Source organism: Orbicella franksi, chromosome 6 (genome assembly GCF_964199315.1).
Source record: "Orbicella franksi chromosome 6, jaOrbFran1.1, whole genome shotgun sequence".
Taxonomy (NCBI): domain Eukaryota; kingdom Metazoa; phylum Cnidaria; class Anthozoa; order Scleractinia; family Merulinidae; genus Orbicella; species Orbicella franksi.
Genome location: NC_138150.1, coordinates 17,631,344 through 17,649,045, shown reverse-complemented (window position 1 = coordinate 17,649,045; position 17,702 = coordinate 17,631,344). Strand labels below are relative to the sequence as shown.

At 40.0% G+C, this 17,702-nt stretch overlaps 1 protein-coding gene across 1 annotated transcript; it reads right to left on the bottom strand.

Moving 5' to 3' along the window:
• Positions 1-1,016: 1,016 nt before the first annotated feature.
• Positions 1,017-16,990, bottom strand: LOC145490977 (ATP-binding cassette sub-family C member 4-like). Its single transcript, XM_081470098.1, has 7 exons — positions 16,929-16,990; positions 9,470-10,017; positions 7,585-7,967; positions 3,960-5,302; positions 3,243-3,813; positions 2,694-2,830; positions 1,017-1,924 (listed from the first exon to the last, which is right to left on the bottom strand). The coding sequence occupies exons 2-7, from the start codon at positions 9,998-10,000 to the stop codon at positions 1,017-1,019; spliced, it is 3,873 nt and encodes a 1,290-aa protein (XP_081326224.1). The 5' UTR covers positions 10,001-10,017; positions 16,929-16,990.
• Between the last annotated feature and the right edge of the window lie 712 nt (positions 16,991-17,702).

The following is a 17,702-nucleotide window of genomic DNA, read 5'->3' as shown; positions in this document are numbered from 1 at the left end:
CTCTAGTGTTTGATATGTCGCAGGAAACTAGGGTACAACATTAGTAAACCCGACAATGTTATAACCGCAAGTTGCAAACAAATAATCAACCAATCAGAGCGCGTGCTGTACAACCATCGATGTTTAAATTATGCTATGACAAAGCTGTCGGTATAACAAAAAAAAAAAAAAAAAAAAAAAAAAAACGTCGTCGATCCTACCAGTTTTCAAGATCGACCTAAACTAAACTGTCGCACATATAATACCATATATCCGAACCAGACCATAATTTGAAACTCAGCTGACCCATAAAACAACATTCATTTGTCCCAAAGGATAAATTACGGTACAGTCACTCAGATACAACAAAGATCAATTTGTTTTGTCCTTTAGGCGTTTGGAGACGGCCTAATAACGACTATAACAATTTAAAGACAGTTATGTTAATGCTCGTCTTACTCCGGGTTGGCGAAACAACTTAGTTGCTACTTCATAATGTACGCGTTATATTTTCGTACAGAATATAATTAATTTTCAGGGCCTATGTAATAACATTCCACCCCTTAAATTTAAATCTTAATTCTAAAAGTGTAAAAGATAAGTGGTTATATAAAGCCAATAAAAGTGCGTGAGTATAGTAACCATTAAAATTAAGACTAATACATCTCACACACCAATCGCAAACAACGTTGTTTAGATAAAATAGAGTGTTTTCGCTTCTTTGTACAATGTTCCTCGATGACATCACTAGCAAAAATTTTAAATGATACTTGGTACTGTTTATTTTGGGTCGGCTAGCAGCTCTCGTAAGGTCTCACATGAATGGCGTGATACCCTTTGAGAGGACAATAAAATAATCAACAGAAACAATGCCCCTAATGCAAAAACAATAACACCTGCTGACAAGCAAAAGAATTACAAGCCTACGAGAGCTGCTACACTTCTGACTTTTTTTCGATAAGCAAGAAGTAAACAGCCGCAAAAACTCATTCAAATTTAATATGATCTGTAAATTAACAAAGGGAGATCTAGCCTATCTAGATACCTGCAACTCGAGCCATTTCACTCAAAGCACCTCCTTCCTTATTTACTAAAGCGTCAAATTTATCAAATTCGTCAACCTCCCCATTTTTCAAGACCAAAATCATGTCACAGTCTTTGATGGTGCTTAAACGATGGGCTATGGTGATGACTGTGGAATCCTTTAGTTTCTCACGTACTACGTTCCAGATTGTTTGTTCTGTTTCTGGATCCACATGTGCAGTGGGCTCATCCAAGATGACGATCTTGTTTTGTTGTAACAGCACACGAGCCAAACAAATCAACTGTCGTTCTCCTACACTGAGATCTGCTCCATGTTCCAAGAGCTCGTGATCTAGCTTTCCCTCCAAACCTTCTACCAACGCTTTCAGTTGCACATTCTCCAAAGCTCGCCACAAATCTGCATCCTGCAAATGCTTCAAGAGATCCAGATTTCTTCTGAGTGATCCACTAAACAGAACAGGGCTTTGGCCAAGAACGGATATACATCGTCGGGAGTCTTGTAGATTGATCTGTTTGATTGGAATATCATCGACCAGTATGTCTCCATCAGCATCTGGCATGCGCATGAGCGCTGCCACAAAAGATGACTTGCCTGCACCTGTGCGGCCTGCAACACCGATATTTGTTCCCCCTTTGATGTTAAGATTGATTTTCTTCAGTACTTCAGGTCCACCCGGATAGTACGTTAATGAAACATCTTGAAATGTGATATTTCCTGCGTGTGGCCATTGGTTTGGGGGATGTCTATGCACTGTGTATCCAGGTTCTGAGTCAAGGCTGGTGTACGTCATCACTCGTTCAACTGAGGTCATGAAATTCTCGACATCCGAAGTTTTCTTGACAGCGTATTGAGTACTCGTCGAAGTTTGTATGACATAAACAAGCGCAAGTCCGGCCCAAGCTGATTAAAGCAAAAGAAAAAAATGGAGAAGAGAGTACTTAGGTTATTCAGTCGTATAATACCGCTAAGTATTATTTTTTAAACTTGACGAATGAAAATACCCCGCCCTATGATACAAGTTTCCGCTAAATAGACTAATTCCACATCATTTGACGGATATTCTACTTGCTAGGAATGGAGGTAATTTGCTGTGTTTTCTGAGACTGAAAAGGGCGTGAAGATCCTTTTCTTTCAAGTTATCAAGTGCCAATGAAAAGTTACTCGTTGAAGAAATGAGTGTTCCCAAATAAGTATAAGTTTGAACAATTTCAATGGGTCCATTGTCGATTACAAGTCCAGTGTTTCTTTCTCCACCAAGAGCCTGCTGCTCGTAGGCCGGCTACGCGGCACGCCGCCTCCATCATAAAAGAATAATTTACTTTTAGCTACTTCTGTTATCGTATCATGCAGATATCTTTCCAATCCGAACTGCCTTTTGCCAGTAAACGAAAAACAGACCGGTAACAAGTAATGAGAGGCTGTCCTCTTTGCTGGCTGGGATTGCCCTTAACTAACGTGAATTGTCCGTGTCTCAGTTTAAACCGAAATGGTAATCTTTGGCGAGTCCCTGCGATACACCTCTATGAGACTAATAGATAAACAACAAAATGATATAGAATATATTGATCAGCTCTGTTACGAATGAGACAAGCGTGGTTTCGTAATGCCAAATCCTCAGATTTAGTATCGTTTTTTGCCCGATTTTGATTTACCTTACAAATGCACCTACCGGCATCTTGAGACACCAAAACAGCTGCGAGAGACACTGCACCAATTAACACGGATGTGAGAAGGTCCAAGCGTACACCAAGCCATCGCCCACTGGCCATCACCATAATATAGGACTGATTATGAACATCTTGATATCTAACGGAATGAAACTACAGTACGTAACTAGCCAGTCATTACTAAACACTTGAGGCTCTAGAAAACATATAGAAGCGAGTCGCAATTGATCTTAATGGGACAAATATATTCAAGCCAATCAATTTACGTAGTAGTGCGCGCAAAATCAAAGCAAATGCGTTTTATGTTCACAACTCTAGTGAAAAGCGCCCATAAGACTGTTAAAGCCTGGTTCACACTAACGACATAACGACATAAGGAAAAAATCGGTTTCATCTCTATGTCGTCATGTTCATCCTGTTATGTTGCTAATATGTTATTATGTCTACACGTTCACACTACAAACATAACGTCCTTTTTATGTCGTTCGTGACGATGTCGTTATGTCGTTATGTCGCTGGTGTGAACCAGGCTTAAGACTAAACCAAATCACCTGTAAAACTGATCCACGAAATCCTTTTGTCTGCATCTTGTTCGAATCGTGTCCAGTCCATTCAGGGTCTCCGAAAAGTGAGAGAAGACTGGACTGCGGCATATTGACTCTAACCTTTTGAGTTCTCTGGACGTCTTCAAGTAATACTTGGAGATATACAGGACTAACACAATCAACGGAACAACAAGAAATAGGAGCCAAGGATTTGTAACAGTTGGTATGATTATTGATGCAAACACCAACAAGACTCGCTGGATAGATACTAGAAAAGTCTTGGGCAACAACTCGTCAAGGCAGCCTACATCTTTAGAAAATCGATTGAGTATTCTTCCCACGGGATTTGAATCAAAGAAATGAACCGGTGCTTGTAAAATAGCTAAAACCATCTTGTCATGAAGACGTTCTGAACATCTTAAGGAAACCAGAAGGAATCCATAAGCTCGCACGAGGGCAAAGATAAGGGACCCACTGACGAGACAAGCATAGATAGTTAGGTTTGTGTTGTCTTTCTGATCTTCTGGTAGTTTCTTTGTTAGTGACGAGAGCCAGATGTCAGGAGCAACTATCATTGCTGAGAAAATAAAGAGACGAAATAAAAATAATATGATCAAAAAAATTGACACGAAGCAAGTCATATTAAAATAGTCACTATTCAGCTAATGAAGAATTGCGTAGGATTGTTAGGTATGAATGACCAGTTGCAATATTGACTCTTACCTTGCACTATGAAGCACAAACAAATCACTGCACAGATTGTTGACCAATGTACTCCGCTTCTAAAGTAGTTCCAGTAAAGCTTTGATGAAACCACTCCGATGGAACGATCTTCTTGTGATATTTCCAGACTCCTAGGTTCATTGGGTAGTGGAGCCATTGTTTCACAGCTGTCACCTCCGTTTTTCTGTTCAATTTCCCGAGCAACGCTCTTAGTATGCTTGCTATCTTTCTCAACTCTCTGATACAGCGGGTCAACAGTTGAGTTTAGAATACCCTTTTCTTGCAGTTCGATGAAACTTCCCTTTTCCAACACGCGGCCTTTGTACAACACAATCACTTGATCAGCTTCTTTCATGTGCTGTTCCTGATGTGACGTTAACACTCGCATTTTTTCGCCTAATAGGTCGTTGATACATGTTTTAAAGATATGTTGGCCAACTTTAAAGTCAACGGCACTCAGAGGATCGTCTAACAAGTAAAGGTCTGCATCAGCGTAAACTGCGCGTGCTAAACTAACTCTCGCCTTCTGACCTCCACTCAGAACTTCACCACGTTCTCCAACAACTGTTTGGTCATAGTCAGGAAACCGCTGGATGTCTTCTGTGAGGGCGCATGCTTCAATTACTCTGGTGTACTTTGTCTCATCGTATGGTTGACCAAACAGAATGTTTTCTCTTACAGTTCCAGAGAAGATCCAAGCTGTCTGGGGAACATAAACAAGAGAACCTTGGAAGGTTATTGTCCCGCTAACTTCAGAGATTTCACCAGCAATCGCTGAGAGAAGAGTAGATTTTCCACTTCCCACTGGTCCAGTAATAACTGTTAGACTTCGTGGTGCTGTGGAAAATTCAATATCCTGGAAAATAAATTCATCTTGTCGCTCGATTTGTCTGTTTGTAAGATTGGACACACATAAGCTGCTGGGCTTGGCCTGCGGATTTTTTACTAGGTCAGGATTCAATACCTTTACCATTTTCGCCTGTTGATCTGACAGACCACTCGTGACTTTTGCTGCTTTGCTCTCTGGCTTACTGGTGTCCTCCTCAGACCGACCACGTAAAATGGCGGGAAGGTTTTCTAAAAGGAGAAAATCTTCTATTCTTCCTAGCGACGCATGAGCGTCGTTTGCTTGTAACAAAGCGGAAGAAATTCGAAGGCATGTTTGATATCTTGCCAAATTCATAAAACCTAGCAGCATAAAGACATTTACAGGTGTGATGGGTTGACCAGTAAGCACAAGAGTAACGACAGACAACAGAGTCGCCATTGATACTGAACTGTCCCACAAGGCAAGAACTCCTGACAGAATGAAACTTTTCTTACGGATGGTGTTAATTTCACTTCTGAAAACAAAACCCAAAAGAACTATGAGGATACCTCACTTACCAACACTGCTAGTGGCATGTAGTATTAAGTAGTAAAAGAGATTTGTCTTTAGAATTTCCGTTTAAGAAATGGTAAGCGTGCAGCGTGCAAGTATCGCGGGAGGTTGCTAAGCACGAAAGAGGCGCAAGAGTCGCACGAGGCGATCGCCTCGTGCGACTCTAGCTTCTTGAGTGCTTAGCAAACCTCCCAAGTGCATCCATAACTCGATAGTTGCGCAATGCACGTTTACCATTTCTTTTATAACATTGAGACTTGAGATAGTATATACTGAATCTCGTCCAACTTACATGAAGTCCGGAAGCGCGATAAACCGCGCGAAAATGTTCATTCAAAAACCTGACAAAGCGAGACATCAAAATTTTTCTAGGATCGCGGCGAGTTAATGGTTTCTTGGGCAAACAAACAATTCAAACTGCTCAGTTAACCCAAATATCAAGCTTACAACAAACGAAAATCGCAGTCGGTAAAAGCGTTTCTCAAAAATAGCTTAAATTTGGATCAGTTTTCTGAAGAATTGAAAACAAACTGCATATGGTTGAAGCTTTTGGTGGTTGAGTAATCTGTCCTTCACGGCCACTTCAGCAAAGAAAAGAACAATATGGAACCAGACATTTCTTAAAAGCGAGAATGGAGAAGAAAGCGAACAAACACCCCTGGCTTTGAGCTGTTTGAGATGCTCTTATTCAATAGCAGGTTTGTGGGTTACGTTTTCTTTTCCAGTTCGTTTTAAATTTGATGAGTTGCGAGTCTAAGGCTGAACTTGAACACATGAATGGCTTTTAAAAGTGATCTCTGTCACTTTCGTTATTTGGTAAAATAATTAGATTAAATGAACAGAAGACTGAAGCCTAAAAGAAAATTTCAAAAATGTAAGTTTATATTTGTGCACGATGCAGTCTTTCCTTCAAGCGGGTGTTTCTTCAAGAGTTCAATTCACGATCGAGCGACGCGACGAGCGTTCGAGCAAAACTAAAACCCGGGAACTGAAATAATTCATCAGAGGCTACCAATGTTTGATAAAACTTCCTTCATTAAACCTCAGAAAAACTATTACCTTTAACGTTTTTGGATAAGAAGGATTTCGCATGTAAGACTTTACAAACAGATTTGGTAAAGCTCTCATGTTCAAGTTTTGTTCGCTTTCGATGCCAGAAAAGTTTTACAAAGAAAGCTTGTGCTGAATTTCATTATCGTCAGATCGCTAGAAAATTCTCTCTAAAATTCCCGCAATGCATTAGTGATCTCGAAAGGTTGATACAGACCAGTTTGTTGTTTTTTTGGTCCGTCTCCGAGTGCTGAGTGCCTTTGTTCAACCAACTGGTTCAACTCCTGTTCGCTCAAATTTCCAAATTTCTTAGGGGGAGGCGCGACAAAAAGCTTAAGCTGGAAATTTGGCAGCTCACAGGAATAAAATTCCACGACTCCGGAAGAATTATTAGATTTTTCCCTATATCAGGAGAAGAAAAATAGCAATTAAGTTTTACAAAGTGCCAACATTGATGACAAAAATTGCCGAGAAAAAGTACAAATAAAGAAACTAACGTCAGCGTGCAACCCACGAGCAAATGGATCGAGCGTATTAGCTAAGGCTATGTTATGTAGAGCCTTTGAAGATTCACATGAGCAAATGGCCAAAGAGGTAGTTGTATAAATGAGGATGAGCATTACAACTGTTTCAGTAGAAATTACGACGAATAGTAGTCAGAAACCTTCAATTTTGAGACTGAAAGTGAAGAATGATCATCGCAGTTAATTTTCCAATTTAAGCAATTGGAAAGAAGAAGCCTGAAAAAATCAGGGCTTCAACGGGATTCGAACCCGTGACCTCCGCGATACCGGTGCGATGCTCTACCAACTGAGCTATGAAGCCACACATTGGGAGCGACGTTTTTTTTTTTCAGGCTTCTTCTTTCCAATTGCTTAAATTGGAAAATTAACTGCGATGATCATTCTTCACTTTCATTTACAACCGCAGTTCATATATGAATTATTTCATATAAATTTCACATCAATTTTAAGACTGTTGGACCGAAAACCAAGAAAAGTTATCCCTTACCCTTATCCCTTTTAACAGCACAACACGCGTGGTCGTAATCTGTCAGCGGAAAGTGAACGATGAGGTAACTGATCAAACTCGCAACTTGGCAACGATGAGTTGTGACTGAAATTTATCTTACAGCTACAGTGAATGCAATTACACACTGAGTCAACATTAAGTACCGCATTTGGTTTCCCCTACCTTCGTGTGTGTTGAATTTTTCTGCGATATTCGTCCTCCCACGCACGCGTTTTGATGGCACGAATCCCAGAAACTACCTGGTTCATCAAGGAGATGCGTCTGTCGGACAGCGCTGCCGTGCGCAAGCGCAGTGCAGCACTAATGTAGGAGATCCCAGCGAAATACGGCACAAGAAAACACAGGAAAAGGACTCCCATCAGAGATTGCCAGCCAATCAAATACACGAGTAACACTGCTATCACAACGAGGACAAAGCACGAAGGAAACAATAAGTAAAGCCACACGACTGTGTCTTCCTCCATTCGCTGAACATCGTTTGATATAAGGTCGATCACCTGGCCTGTTGTAAATTTTAACAATGCATCCTTGCTGAGAAGTAGCGTCTACGAAACAAGAAATGCTAAATCTTAGGTTTTTTTCTCGAAACAAGGATTTAAGAAGCACAATGTGGTATGTTAATATTAGTTTATCTTACGCTGCATCAACTTCGCGATCTAACGCTGGCGGTAGAGCAAATTCTGTTGATTTCGATGAAGTGTCCGCATAGAACACACAGTATCGGTAGTTTGACCTGCAACCTACAATCTGTGAAATACTCCTCTATTAAAACTATATAGAGATGTGCTACCCAAGAGTAAGGTATTTGGGATGTTTTGGTTAGATTACATCTCATGACTGTTCTGATGTTGTTCTGAAAATGGGTTTGACTTTTAGGGAAACCAAAGAATCGTATTTACGTAATTTACTAAATGTGAGATTAAAAGGCAAACTAAGTAGCCAAAAACTGTAATTGTTCATCATCAGAGAGGTAAATTTTGATATGCCATCTATATTAAACAGAAAAAATGCCGGAAAAAATTAGATGCCCCGAGCGGGATTCGAACCCACGAAACCCCGATTTCATGGAAGGTGATGTAGCCACTGAGCTACCGAGGCAACCACAGTGGAGTGGGTAATTCCCAGTCCGAGAGGCCTGGGAGCAAATGCCTGGAAATCGATGTTTACTCTGTAGCTAATATTCGACTCACTCCACAGTGGTTGCCTCGGTAGCTCCGTGGTTACAGCACCTTCCACGAGATCGGGATGTCGTGGGTCAGGAATCGAAAAACTGGGCATACCCCTTGAGAGCTACAAACGAGAATCTATTATTTTCATGCCAAACCCTGTTTGAGCATATTATACTTCAAAGTGACCAGAGGATGTAACCAAACAATGTTTCATCAGTTGCTAATCTACTGCTTATAAAAAAGCATTAAGGTAAAGGTAACTATGCCTCAGGGAAACAGGATCAATCCTTCTGTGGCTACTCCTACCTACGATCAGGAGTCAAATCAAAATGTTTAAATGTTATTGTTGTTACTTATGGTAATCAATGCGCTTAGCTGCACCTAGCTAGTTCTTAGACATACCACTAAAGGGGGGAGGGGGGAGAGGGGAAGGGTTACCTGAAATTCTTTAAAAATTTGGAATTTTTGTTTTTATCGTAATTCGAATCTTACGGTATTGAAGTTTTATTTTGAGAAGAAAAACGAGTTATTTTTGCCTTTGAGAAAAGATATCTCAAGAAGAATTTAAGCTTTTCACCTCAAAATTTCAGGATTGTTAGGTCTGACTGACTTAATTGTTGTGAATGAGAGAATTCGCCATAGAATTCCTAGGATAGAAGTTATTAAAATAAATGTTTCACAATTTAGATTGCGCAACTTAAGATGGTTGTAAGAGCACAGCTGGAGCTTCGCATTTTCAAATTTCGCAAAATCCCTCATTCATTACAGCTGGACATTTGTTTACTCTAGAATACAAGTAAAAGGACAAGGAGTCTCCCCTCCTCCCTCCGGGCTCGACCGCACTGCCTCCGCTCCTATTCTACACTATTCGTGCTTACCTTATAATAGATTAGACCTTTTAAGGCGCAACTAATTCTGATACCCAACAGCTCACATCTGTAGTTATAGTGGTGCACACAAAGAGCTCCTACGATAGAATTTATGCACAAAGCAAGTGTACAACCGTACAGAAGATTATCTTTTTGTGGCTCAGATGACATCAGTATGGAAATAAGATATCCCAATAGCAATGGTTGAAGAAGGGTAGAAATTGAACGCAAAGCATTCGTGGACACAATAATTATGGCATCTTTTACCGAGATCAACTTTATGACGCATTTCCAAAGTCTAGGCTTTTTTTGATTTCTGTTGCACTTTGCTTTTTCTTTGTTCCAGTTTGCTTGAAGCTGATCAGCCAGAAAAGTGGAAGAATTCTCTTTTGAAAGGGGTAAAAGATCATTCTCATCTAATGGTCGTTCACTGCCTATCTTGAAGATACTATTCATCCATTGAAAGAAAAGAAGAGACACGAAGCTGACTTCTTCTTTATCTTCACTGGGAGATATCTTGTTGTATCCTTTTCTTGCCATAACAGTTAATCTGAAAACTAACAAAGATCCGCATCAGTAGAGAAGAAAATTCAAGTTTGACAACAAGATAAATTTGTCTTTCTTATTGAGTTCGCCGGCTTACAAAAAAACTCTCAAATTTATGTTGCGAATGCTACAATAGTTATCGGATTGGCTATTGTTATTATCAGACGTCAGTAAACCTTGTCGGATATAGCGCCCAAGCCCCACGTGTTCAGTGGTACCAAGAAGCAAAACTTTCAGAATCCATCAGGGAGCTAAATTTTAAAGAAGTAAAGTAAATGTCTTCTTTTTAGACTATTTGCCGGGAACGTTTTGCTGTTCCGCTCTCCATGCAGAAACCTATTCATAGCTTAACTTTTCAGGATGATCTTTTAAAAATCCCTAGCGAGCCAGCAGCAAAAGCTTCAGTTTATTTCCTAAGCCGTTAATAGGGCGTGACAGGGCATGGTATGGTACGTGGAACCGTCGAGATAAGACGCGCGTTAATACGTTCTAAAAAGTACTTGTTTGTTGACGGTGAGTAAAGCAGCAGAATAGCGAGTGTCGTTCATCAGGAGACCACTTCTCCTCGATTTATAGACTTTAGTAAGCTCCATTTCCAAAACATTCATTTTGGGTCCTGTAGACTGGGAGCAGTCCCTTTCCTTTCCTAGCGTGGTCGCATGTGTTTATAGGTAGTAGCCGGTAATAGATAAAACAAGATGCATTGTCGCATTCTCGTGTCTAGAGCTTTCGTGTTAAATTTATAGGATCTAAGTTGCTCATAGCCTGCAAGCAGGGTCTAATGCGCCGCGGCACGCAAGGCAAAATAAAGCCGTGAGAGACGGGCTGGCAAGGGGCCTCACACGACCCGAATGGCTTTGCTGACTAGTCCAGTCTCTGAACTATACAGTCGACTCCCGATAACTTGAACCTTCAACGGAAATGAGAGAGTTAAAAGTATTCCTGCCCGTACTAAATCACCTCTCTCCCCTAGAAAGTCAAATGGTCCACTCCTTAGTCTATTTCTATTCATACAATGTACATTTCAATCAAATTTGAATAAATAGAGAAGTCGAAAGATAATGGATTGCATAAATCAGAGCATACGTAACGCGAAACAAAAAGCAAAGGAGGTGGAGAAGTCAAAATTATGCGAACTTCGCGGGTTTCAAAGGGAGGTTCATTATGTCCCATTTCAAAAACATTAATTTTTTTGTCCTGTAGACTGCGAGCAGCCTCTCTCCTTTCCTTGCGTGCGACGTTTAGAATGCGACGGATAAGAACGATCAAGCGGCGAGAAGTGCGAGCCCATTTCCTTCAAGTTTCTTTCCGTGCTTCGCAAAGAGGATTTCAGGAACAAAAACCGTCTGCTGTAGTCTATGGGTCCGGCACTCCTAAATGTTGGCACATGAGGGTATAGTTTAGGGCGTGAGCCGCTTTATTTGTACGGTGTAAATTAAAACTTTTTGGCACATATGGATTCTACGGAATGTGGAACACTCTTATTTTCAGCTTAACGGTTTGGGATGCGGACTAGCTACTGGTACTGTTTGATTTCTTGATTTTCGTATCACTAGATTGATTGCCAGACATCAAAATCTATTCTCGGACGCCTGAACATTTGTCTACCGAGTGACGTATTTCTAGATCTAGTCAATCGATAAACCGATAATCGATACTAATCGATAACAATCGATTTTTATCGATTGTTATCGGAAACTATTTTTGTCCTTTCACAAGTCACACTGATAAAATGTTTGACAAAATTTGTCTGTAATGGTTTTGTTGAGTAAGTTTATCAATCATCAACAAAATCACAAGAACAGGAACAACTAGCAGAAACATTGTGGACTCTATAGGTCAAGTAAAACAAACAACAGAGTCAGTGCGCTAGTGATTTCAATTATTTGCATCTTGGAAACAAACGTGAGAATAGATCTCGGAGTAGGCCAGCAGGAAACTATAATCTGCAGTAGCATAGCAGTAATCACTTTGCCGCCACAAATATTGACCAGGAACAGTACAGAAGAAGTAGTTTTCTGTGTTTCTCGTTCTCATGAAACAAGGGTTCGACTTGTGAAGTATGCTTCTAGCTAGTTTGTCCCTCTCCTTCCCCTTTGAACGCCGGCTAGACGGGCTATTTCCTTGTGAAATAACAGCTTCTGCTGAACCAAGTTCAACCAAGTGTGTTTACGAAATTGAGGTAGACTCTGATTTACGCGAAACTGTCAATATAGATATTCAGGATACGGTCAATAGCGCGACGATGAACAGATATGCCAAGATCCTACTTTAGACCCCAGAAGACCTGGAGAAGAGATCACTCTACCTGGACTTTGAATCCTTAGTTTTTAAAAGTCGTCATGTCATGTTAAGATGAACGCCAGTCTCGTGTAGTTCCAGCCATTATTTTACACAATAGCAAGGCCATCTTTGACAAGTCCGGGTGGTTATTGTCGATTTTTTTCAATCAATAAAAATCGATATTCCTGAAGACAGGGATTATGAATTTTTACCGATAGTTGCCAATCGATAGATATCGATAAAGAATTTTTTCTGTGAGTTCGATTCTTATCGATTGCGGCTATCAATCGATAGCAATCGGCGATTTATATAGATTGAATCAATTTATTTGCGATATCGATTTTTCTCGATTGACTTCGGCTGGTTTATTTCGGCTAACGATATCGACAAAGAAATGCACTGGAGCTCGTCTGAACTGACCAAATACAACAGTGATGACCACCAATGCATCCTGCCGTATTCGGTGAAGTCACGTTAAACCATATCTACCAACTATGCTTACCATTTCAGTTTGCTATTGAAGAGAGTCTCACTGAACTGCTGAATGGAAAAAAATTAGACTTGAAAACTGTGCAGAAGGCTTTCACTAGTGCATCATTCTATATCGTCTGTGACTTACGACTGTGTAAAATTCATATCTCCCGCAAAATGAATGTTAGGATACAAAATTCTATATTCCTAGGCTGTGAAGGAGTCTCAAACTTGAAATTCTGTCTGTGATACACAATTCCTTACTGTTAAGTAAATTCACTGCTAAAAAGATAAGACATACTATAAAGATAAGACAAATATACCAGGCTGTAGCTGCATAGCAATGGAGTTTGCTTCAGTTGCATTTACACGCGACTTTGATTAGCAGATATGCATATTACATGTTTAATCATGCACACCAGACCATTAAGTTTGCGTTCCCTTGTGGCCTTGTCACCAAAAGATTCGAAAGGAGAACTATGAAGAGGTGGTGGATACATTGCGTACAAAATGGAATGGTCTACTTTGATCAGCTGCTATAACGTTTTGAAGATAATGGACAAGTTCACGCAAAAAAGTCAAAATAACTCTGCTCTTGGAAAACGATATTTCTAGTTTTGTTTATTATAATTTAACCCGGGAATTTAAACGTTTATCCACCCCCGAAAACTGAATACTTGATATTTTTTTGGACACCTTGGCGGTCTTTACGAATTTCTCGGAGCACGTACTGTGGCCCATAAGGGACTTTTTGCGTTACCTTACTGTAGATAATTTTGTTGCTATAGTTTTCTGACTACGTTTCGTGCTTCTGCCTACAAGAGTGTTTTGTTCAGTTGGATGGACTGTTGAGTTGTGCTACTGTCCTTTCCAATAGCTTTGTTTATGTTTGATTTAAAGACTCTTAGCTTCATATTCAATCTCTACACACAAAGTTACACCTTTTAGTCATTCACTAGCAATGACTCGGTTACATACGATGTGCTGACTGCAACGAGAATCAATCGAGGAAAGCCGAGGTGTACTTGAACGGGAGCTCAAGAAACCACGATGGCGACGCCGAGGACAACGTCGATTAGAAAATGAGTTTATATTTTACCTACGAATCTCGACCCCTAAAGTCATTTACTATGTTTAATGTTTATCACTGTCAAAGCTCTCACGAAGTAAATTTTAAAATTTAAAAAGTCAGCTGTCGTGGTTCACGTTCTCCAGACAACACAGACAACACAGAATTTGGCCATTTCACCCGGAGTACCAAGAATTATAACGCACGTGTATACAGCCATTGTTCTCCTCATTAAACCGGCCTTTTGTTTAGCGACATTGCCGTTGCTGTCGTGATTTTCTTAAGCTCCCTACTGGTACGTTGGAAAATCTATATTGGTCGTTGACATATCGATTTGTTTACATCTAACTGAGTGACAAATTGGCATGTTGTGAACAAATCGATATTGGTCGTTGTCATATCGACTGATTTGTTTCCATCTTAGTGAGTGAAAAATTTGCATATTGTGACGCGTATCCACGACTAAATATGCGAAAAATACAAATCCTTCGTGATAATGTGCACAGAGCCGGAGACCTGAAGAACGCCTTGTTACAAGAAATATTTTAGTTTATACGATGGCAACACTTAATTAACTGAAACTTTCCACACCTCGGGATATTGGTAATCCCTTTAGCGCAAGTTAACAGCAAAGGAAAGGTTAACCTGCGGACATTTAGATATACTGTCTGTGACAGTGGTGTACAACAGCGAAGCAACTGGATATGGAGTTATGGCATTGATCACAACAAACTTAAAAGAATTGATATTGCAATCAACTACTCAATGAAACGATGTGCATCGTATGACGATGCTAATGTAAGAAAATTCTGCTCTGAAAGGTTTGATGTTTATGGTTATCAGTCAAATCAGGAAGCAAATAATTCATATTCTGATCCGAGAAATGGACACTACAGCAAAATGGAAACAATTTCATTACCAAGTAATTCATCTAACTAGTCTGTCAGTGTCAAAAACATTGCAGAGATGTCCCGTTTCATCAAGGAAAGAACTTCAAAAGTGTTCCTTGCTATTCATGACCAAGGAGCTTGTCTTGTGGTAAACTCCATTGTGGTGACATATAACCCTCGTTAACCCTCCCTCCCTTCTCCCTTTTCCCTTCTTCTTTCCAAAAAAAGGAAAAAGAAACGCCTGATCGCAGGTTAAGGAAAGGTGATAACTTGGACTTATTAGTTTACCGAACTTTCCTTAAGATATGTCAGTCGATTAGCCAGCGGATTAACGGAATAAGTGCGCGAGAGAAACCCTTTCTGTACCAACTTTTTCTGATCCAAATGGGCGAGATTTTTATTTTGAGGGCCTGAAATTCTCAAGACGTAAGATAAGGGAAGCCATGCTTGTGAAAAATAAATCAATCCCAAAGAAGCGTTCTTTCTATTACTTCCTTAGTAAAAATTTTAGTCTGTCAACGGCCATGTTATCCAACCACAAATATCTCATAGTTGTCAACTGGAACAATAGGGTTAAAAATGGCAATATACCGAAGAACATAGATGACTAGGTCAAACGACTACTAACTTGTCCATCGTTGTCTTATAACTGATTTCCCATTGGCTAAATATGAGTGCAGCTGTCCTGTAGCACGAGTGTAGAAAAGTGTAACATGAGTGAAAAGTCGTTTACGAGGGAAGATTACAATGAAGATTTCCGAAGTTAATTCGGAGTAGCTCGTAAAACTGCCGACGGCCATTTGAGGTCAGTTTCAAAGCAGGTCGAAAATAAATGAAAGATTTCCGAACGCTTTGTAAGATCACGCCAACTCTTCCACAGTTCACTCGAAGTTGCCAGCATGATCGGAATGTTTGTTAATACCTTCGAAACTTGCAGAAAATAAATGAAAGACCAAGGGTGCTGCCTGTTGCCTAAGTAATCAATGAATAGCGAAAGACGACATAGTTTCCTTCTTCAAACATGTAATCACATACGTTTTTTCTCGTGCAAATTTGAATAAATAAGCACTTGTTAATTTTCCAAATTATCCTTTGAAATTGCACTCGAAATTGTGTGATTGCGTATGCAAAATAAAATAATAAGACTCCTCTGATATTGATTATAACGCTCGCCGATGGAATTCAAGACTGAAAGTAGCGTGAATGTCGATTAAAACTAAGATGGTTACGTTTTCTTAAAGAATGCCACCGAAACTTACACGAAGGCAATTTTGTTTTCTTGATTTCTCTCTGTTATGGTTCAGTGAGGATGCCGTGGGCGATGGAATGAATATTCCTGAAATCTTTTCGCAGTTTCTTGTGTCAAGTTTTCATTAACACAAGAACATCTTTGATGAAAGACATCAATTTTCCAAGGACTTAAACAATTCAACGACTGACCATTAATATATTAAAACATCAGATGTGAACAAAACGCCCTTCACAGTACATGTCTGATTTACATTACGCTTGACACCAATCAAGCATAGCGCCGTTCTCTGTAAGAATTTCCATTCTACGAGACTTGATTCCAAGCTTGTTACGAATTTAGTTCTGTAGAGTTTTCAAAACGTTGACACTTTGAGAGACGCTGACTACTTTAATGGAGTACCACAGTCTAGTTGATAGGACTTCAAGATCGATGTTGTCAGCAGCAAATAAGGGAATCGTTTACGCAATATCGCACTCGCTATTGTAATTTCCCTCTAAGTATGAAGATTATTTTTTTCTGATAGTGGTAGATAATGAAAACCTCTCGTGTTAACTTTGGATTAGATATCAGGGCACGAATGATGCACTTGGATGCTAATAATTCCTTTCGCTCTCCCCTTCTTTGCTCTATCTTCTCCCTGTGCCCCGAGGAAATAAGAAAGCTTGAGATAGTCTAGATCTAAGTTGTACACTGGTTGGCTAGTTGGGTTCAGAGTTTTACGGCAAATTAAAAAAGTCTCGAGCTCTGATGCATTTCGTGAAAGGACCGTCCACGGGGCAGCAAAGAAAAGCGGCTTCTAGCACGGAATCCTCGTCAGAGCTCAAGATTCCCTGCTGGACACAATGGCTTTTCTGGCACATTGTAGCAATCATCCTACCAATATGGAAATTTCATTTGTAACGAAGAAGTGCTTTCCTTGATATCTTATTTCACTGAGATAGCAATACATTTAGTTACCTTAGTAGACGGCCTTTCAGACCTCATCTACAGTTTCGGTCAAGATCATCCGCAAAGCTTGCATGGCCAACACAGTTTCAAGAGATCTTCAAGGAATTTAAGATCATGAACATAAACAATGTTTATGGTTTATTGACCAAGCGTGAGGGTAAGATTGCTTGATATAAGCCAAGAACATTTGCGTGTTTATGAACCGAGACGCAGTCACGTACCCATATAACACGCAAATAATAATAATAATAATAATAATAATAATAATAATAATAATAATAATAATAATATAATAATAAGTTGAATTTTTTTTTCTCATCCCGGCAAAAAATTGGTCAGCCTATATTAAAGAAAACTGCTACATATGTATCCCTGTTAACTTCCTTTCTCAACCTTTTCACAGTCCGGTTGAGTTCAAATTCGTTCCCAGAGTCTTCGTTGCCCTTGGCCAGCGTCGGAAAACGAGAGCTCTGGGATCAACCCTTTAAAAATAACCGAATTCTGCTCGTCCGGTTTCACTGCGCAATCTGCATCTATGGCGCACGTCTGAAATGTTTGCTCCCAGAGCTTTTATTTTCCGACCGCTGGTCAACGGGAACGAAGACTCTGGGAACGAGATTGGGTTGAGTTCTATGCATCTTGGCGGATTTATGCGTTCACTAATTTGTTTGGCGAGCGCGGGTTGACGTGGTTTTGTAAGGAGAAAGTTTATCTTACGGGATCCCTGAAACGCTCTCGTCAGCGGAATTTGGCATGTAAGGAGTTCGAATTTCCTTTGTACCA

Coding starts and splice junctions, on each gene's coding strand:
- LOC145490977 (XM_081470098.1), bottom strand. CDS start 10,000: ATGGCAAGAAAAGGATACAACAAGATATCTCCCAGTGAAGATAAAGAA. Junction 7,968..9,469: donor AAGGTCTAATCTATTATAAG/GTAAGCACGAAT, acceptor CTTGTTTCGTAG/ACGCTACTTCTCAGCAAGGA. Junction 2,831..3,242: donor TTCGTGGATCAGTTTTACAG/GTGATTTGGTTT, acceptor TCATTCCGTTAG/ATATCAAGATGTTCATAATC.